Here is a 6000-nt window from a genome sequence, read left to right as displayed (position 1 = left end):
AGTGCCTTACCACACCATAACAAAATGGTGATAACATGGTTTTGTTCAATCCTTAGCAAGTGTGGCTTCGCCCACTCTCCCCACTGAGAGACTATGATTTTCAGACTTTGGTGCTTGTGGGGGGGGGGGGGGGGGAGTTAATCGGCTCTACTTATGCCAGCTCATTAGAGACACAAACCTTTGAATCAGAGCGGCCAGGCCAGAAACGACGTGTCATATTAATCCAAATGAGTGAACCCCTGCCTGAGCACCTAAGCCGAATTGAAGAAAGTAGTGGCACGAGCCATGGGATGTAAAACCACTGAAAGGGGCAGAGGGTTTGGGGTAGACGACTAAAGAGAGGACTTTACTTATGAGAATTACAAATGTTCTTGCTCCACATTACATGACATTCTACAATTTACATGTGTTAAACAGTTAAAAAACACTTGTTAACCAGTGACTGTGTTTTTAATTAGCACAGTGGGTTTTGTGGGTAATTGAAACAAATATGGGCCAAATGATAGTAGCTGTCTTTAAAATATTCAACACAATAGGTGTTGTAGGGTTATAAAATGAAATGTTAGACGGCAGCTTCTCTTCATGTTTTGGGTAACACCAAGCCAGGCTGACTGTATGCCTTTTCCACAGCAACCTCTCCACAGCGCCAGGCTTGCTAGGGTCAACAAGCTCAACATGTTTAGAACAAAAAAATAATAATCAGCATTTGTTTATTTGAAACAAAGGCTGTGACCAATCTTCTTGGAAGCACAAAGGAAAAATAATAAGAAAGCTTAACTTTGGGGGAAGGGATCATTTCACATAAATAACAAAGAAGATCTGGCTAGCCCTCTTTTGGCCCTGTAGTGGAACCAAGGACAATGTGTTTGTCAGACCAACGAAGAACTAACCTGGGCTCCATCCCTCAGCTTGAGGATGCACTCCATGGTGTTGATGGTGATAACCACCGGCTCCGAGCCCAGCTTGGTCCAGGGTACGTGGATACGCAGCTCATGGATATGACCGCTCATGAATGTGAAGGGCAGCTTCAACTCCTGTAAATATGCAAAGACGTCTGAGGATGTGAACAATAGATAGCTATAAAACTATATAGTTAGAACTGTCTGTGCTATAGTATTACATCTGTGATGCAGACAATGTTGAAAAGGCATATGGTGATATGATTGCTGAGGCTTCAAGAACATTTGGGACTTGTCTTTGAAAAATAAAATTTAAAGATGAGAGGAAAGTAAAAACAATGGCTACAGATTACATATTTGTCACGCCTTTAACAAAATCAGTCATATTTACTCGGAGGCAGAGGAATCATTGTTCTGCATCTTGAACTACTCTGTGTGAGAACGAGTCCCATGAAACCAGATTGCCTACACACATGCCTCCTCCACAACTCTAAGCCAAAATCTAATAATCAAACATATTTCCGAGGAAAAGCTGTCATGAATTTACAGTATGTCTGCTTGATAACCCCCACACTGTTTCACTTAAATTTCACTCCTCTTAGTAAGAAGATGATTTCTAATTACTTCTCTGCACATGAGGTATTGTCCAAATTCAATACAATAAAGCAAACTGCAAAAGGGAGGAAAACTGCCAAGGTTTTGACACAGAATTCCCACTGTCGGTTGGCTGAAAGCTGCTTCCAATAAGAACTTTCATCACAATCTCTGTTCGGTTAGGTAGTGTTTTGGTCTGCTCTTCAGAAGCAGTCAGAACCCACTCAAGTGAAGAGAAACTTCTTTCAACTCATGGCAGATTGATCCAATCCAGACATTACAAGTGTAAAAAAGTACACTGTGTCAAAATAACATTGCAGAGCAAAATATCCAAGTAAATCTATCAAACTTCTTCCAAAACGACTTGACAGTAAAGATACTGCATGCGTGTTTGGCTGAACAGAATTGCTGTGGTTCTTTTCTGATTCTGGTCAAGGCAATACATCTTAGCTGCACACAGTGAGCCAGGGCTGAATGGAATGGCTGGTGGTGCACACACTTATCCCCCGTTCATAGATTCCTATCCAAGCCCTGTATTTTTAGGGTCGTAAGTGAATCAAATCTAAACATCTATTTCATATTTTTGTAGACCCACTGTGATGTTAGTAAATGTCAACTTTCACATAATTGTCTTCTGTTGACAGACTACAAAACAGCATTAATAATTTTATAATCCTAACAGACATACAGAGACGCTGGTCCCTAATAGATTAGCTGTATCCTGTATATACCCGCCTGAGTGGTCAATGTGTATCTATGGACAAAAGCAATAAACAGAAACCACATCAACCTACAACAGTCACAACAAGGATTTCGAGAGGCATGTGTTAACTTAATTCCTTTGTATTGGAACCTTTAGCATAATTTCAAATAAGACGTGAAGTAAGTGAATTAAGTAAAAAGGACAACATTTATTTGCTTATGTGTTAACAAGGTGTGCAGGAAAAAGATATTTAATATTAGCAAGCAGTATTATCAGGCCAGATTCGAACCCAGTACATTGCGGTTACATGGTACCCTCCTTAGCTAACTGAGCCATCAGGTAACAACATTGCCTATTATGAGGTACTGAATGTGAAAACAGGATCTATGCCTTACTACTCTTGTCCTGACACACAGCCAAGTCACTTGTCCTAAGCTTGAGAAAAAGTGAAAGAGCTTGGGACAGAGGATATTTAACATACAGTACCTGTTCCAGGACATCCAGTTTCAGATCCAACTTGCTGAGCACCACATCGCCTCCCCAGAGAGACAGCTGCAGGTCAGATGGCTTCAGATTCTTGATATATTTGTTCACATAGCTCATCAGGAGCGGTGTGACATAGGACTCCAACATCTTGTCCCTGTCCTGAACACACATACACACATACATGGCACAACAAATAGGCTATATCAACCCATTTATGATTAACATCAATTGTTCCACCCTTATGATATCTTTCAATGTCGTGTTTATCTGTACATTACAGTATTTGTGCATAGGGTACGTGTCAAATCTCTCCTCGCCATGAGACCCCAGTCTTGTTAAAAACTAAAACATAGCCTACTAGTGTTCTTGTTATGTGAGGATGCATCAAAGGTAGATGTGCTACCCAGAGTGTATACACATATCTTCTCTATGGTTATATTTACAGTGGCTAAAAGTTTTATATTTGGTCTAAGTTTCTTACTAAACGTCACTCAGCAGTATGCCCTTATGTTTTTTCACTGTGAAATTATGCAAGTTGTTAAGGTTCTATGCCTCACCAAGCCATACCAAAGACAAAAACCTAAGAAAATACTCTCTGCTTGGTACTCAGTTGGTACTCAGTTTTGAAGAGTCAAACTGAGTTTTTTCATAAAGTTGCCTCATACTATGAAAACAGGAAACCCTGGGAGCTAAAAGGTGAGTTATATCAGGTCAGGCTGAAGATGTACATAGCTACACCTAGCCTTACAGTTCTGATAGTTGTGCTCTATACAGAGCATTGTGTAGAAACAGAACAACTATTCCATTTGCATAGCTTGCAAGACGAGTCGTGACTGACTTTTGGGAATTTCAGGAATTTCAGTATTTCTGCTTCTGAGTTAACAGTGTCTTAAACTTAGAGGACCTGAATTACCTGAGTTAGCTAGCTAGCTAACGTCAGTTTACTTTGTATGCATACATTTGCCTGCAGAGAGTCGGCATAAGTTCATTCAATTCTTAATACATATCGATATAACTAAATATAACATAGCGTTTCAAATGAAGTACTATTGGGCAAATATAGCAAGTTATTGCTAACTAGCTAGCTAGCCAGATAGGCTAGCTATGCTGTCCTGTCATTCTAAATACCACAGCAGCAGAGCAGAGAAGCTAAGCTAACTGCTAAATAGCAGTCGTCTTCACTTCGTTTCAGCAAACCAAAGCGTGTGGCCACTAAGGTTACAGATATAACTCGGAAAAACTCTCCTTACTTGTTTACCGCGTATTTCCTGCAGCTATTTCGGGAATTCCGAGTTTATAATAACAAATTCATCCCGTTTGCTAAAGTTAGCCACATCCCTCAATGGTTTCAGGCAAACGTCATCAGTAAACATCAACACAGCTTCCGTGTGCCTGGTGGTGCCTTCAAGTCCTGGCGGAAATTGTGCGACTACGAGTTGCGTGCTCATGAATAGAAAAGTAGTAAATCCGACTGGCCGAAATACGACGTTTGGGCAATGGAGAGCACTGCATCCATGTAATGAATTAATTAAAACATCAATTACATACCTAATGATAGCTCTGTGCCTCTTGATTTCTAAAATAAAACATCACCCACCGAAACAACACTTTTGTTACAGGGTCAATTTATTTAGTTATTATTATTATATTATTATATTATTATTTAGTTATTATTTACAGCCAGAAGCGCTTAAAGTCGAGATAAATCGTATTTACAAGGTCTTATCAGAAGAAGGCGCTTCCGAGGATGATTTGAAGGCAGCATTAGGCTACTCTTAATTCGTCATTTCCTTTTCATGACTCCTGGTCACGCCCCCAACCCTTATTTGACTGTGGAAACACCCCCTTGGTGAGAGAACAGCACAGAATGAACTTCACAGTTATCATTTCTTAATGTCAGTGTCAATTTCTACTTTCTCTCAAAAACTATTGAAATATATTTATAAAACGTTAGCCTTTATTTAAAAAAATAAAATAAAATCTAGCCTCATTTCAAGGAGAAAGATTTCCTTCACTACTGAGCCACTGGGCTGCCGAGGCCTAATGCTACGCCAATAATAATAGAAAAGACATAGACATACATAGACATAGACATAGATGACATAGACATTTATAATCACAAAATCTTTGCCTCTCGATCACACAGGGTTGGGGTCAGTCCTCATGCTTAAAAAAAACTTAATGGGAGTCTGTAACACAATGGCCTAATCTAAAATGACAGAGGACGTGTCATTAATGAGAACCTGTGCTGCTCGATACTTCACTGAAGTTGATGGGAGTAGGATATTATTTGGAAATATAAAATAAAAGACAGTGGTAATGAACAAAACAAAAACTAAAAAGATCCAATAAAAACCAGATTAGTTATCCTTCATCGCCCTGCATGGTGCGTCACCAAGACCAGGTGACGGATAGGATTCATATGCAAGCTTGGCTCATTCCTCTGTAACATAATTTCAGAATTTATTAAAAACACAATTGCATCTTCATATGTAAGCTTCGGTTATACAACAATAATTTCTGCGTCCAGAAGCTTCTGACATGACAAATCCTTTCCCTCTCCCTTTAGATCTTTCAATTTGTGCAGTTGTACCGTTGTTATTAACATTAGTATCGCTGTTGAATCGTTTTGTAATAAACAGATTTTACATTTCCTAATTAGAGCACACAAATAAGACATAGGCCTAACCTGCAAAACCCGGCTCTCTTTGGGAAGTGCTTTTTGTCTTTTAGCACAAAACCTCCTGTATTTCGGTGCATTTCTTTCATGCCAATATGGATTCAAGTTTTTAACAGAATGATTTTTTTCAGGCTTAGGCTATATTCTGTAGATCATGGCAATATGGACAAAGCGTCAGTGATTTAAATAACAAAGTGAGTGTTTGTCACTTGCCATGGAGGGTCATATGAGATAATATGACGTCAGAGCGGCCTATAGTGGCCTGCCAGATAAGGCCTCTGAGGACACAGTCCACATATGGGCTGGTCCATGCTGGTCGCTGCTGAACTTCACCATGTGACTGTGTGTGTGTGTGTGTGTGTGTGTGTGTGTGTGTGTGTGTGTGTGTGTGTGTGTGTGTGTGTGTGTGTGTGTGTGTGTGTGTGTGTGTTTACCGTCGGAGTCACTGCACTGAATTAATTTCAGGCCGAGATGTGCTCTCCAATAACCAATACAACTCCTTTGATGTGTTGCAATAATATTACTTTTTTTTCCTGAAGATTCACCGATACTTTGTGCTGTGGCCACTACAAAGACAGTTTTATAAAGCTATGATTATCTATAATCCCGTTAGTCCAACAGGCCGACTGCACGGCATT

At 39.8% G+C, this 6000-nt stretch overlaps 1 protein-coding gene across 1 annotated transcript; it reads right to left on the bottom strand.

The window, feature by feature from the left end:
* Positions 1-890: 890 nt before the first annotated feature.
* Positions 891-4032, bottom strand: LOC139645443 (intermembrane lipid transfer protein VPS13B; the record flags this gene model as incomplete). The annotated part of the gene is made up of 3 exons (XM_071521153.1): positions 3933-4032; positions 2683-2841; positions 891-1034 (listed from the first exon to the last, which is right to left on the bottom strand). Coding segments are annotated over exons 2-3 (291 nt in total), but the record flags the coding sequence as incomplete, so codon positions are not given.
* Positions 4033-6000: the final 1968 nt, after the last annotated feature.

Source organism: Centroberyx affinis, unplaced genomic scaffold (genome assembly GCF_046629955.1).
Source record: "Centroberyx affinis isolate AG114_WGS23_722 - 3 ecotype Tasmania unplaced genomic scaffold, CSIRO-AGI_Caff_v1 ptg000862l_1, whole genome shotgun sequence".
In the NCBI taxonomy this organism is placed as follows: Eukaryota; Metazoa; Chordata; class Actinopteri; order Beryciformes; family Berycidae; genus Centroberyx; species Centroberyx affinis.
The sequence above is the reverse complement of the archived record's forward strand: the minus strand, read 5'-3'. Positions and strand labels throughout refer to the sequence as shown.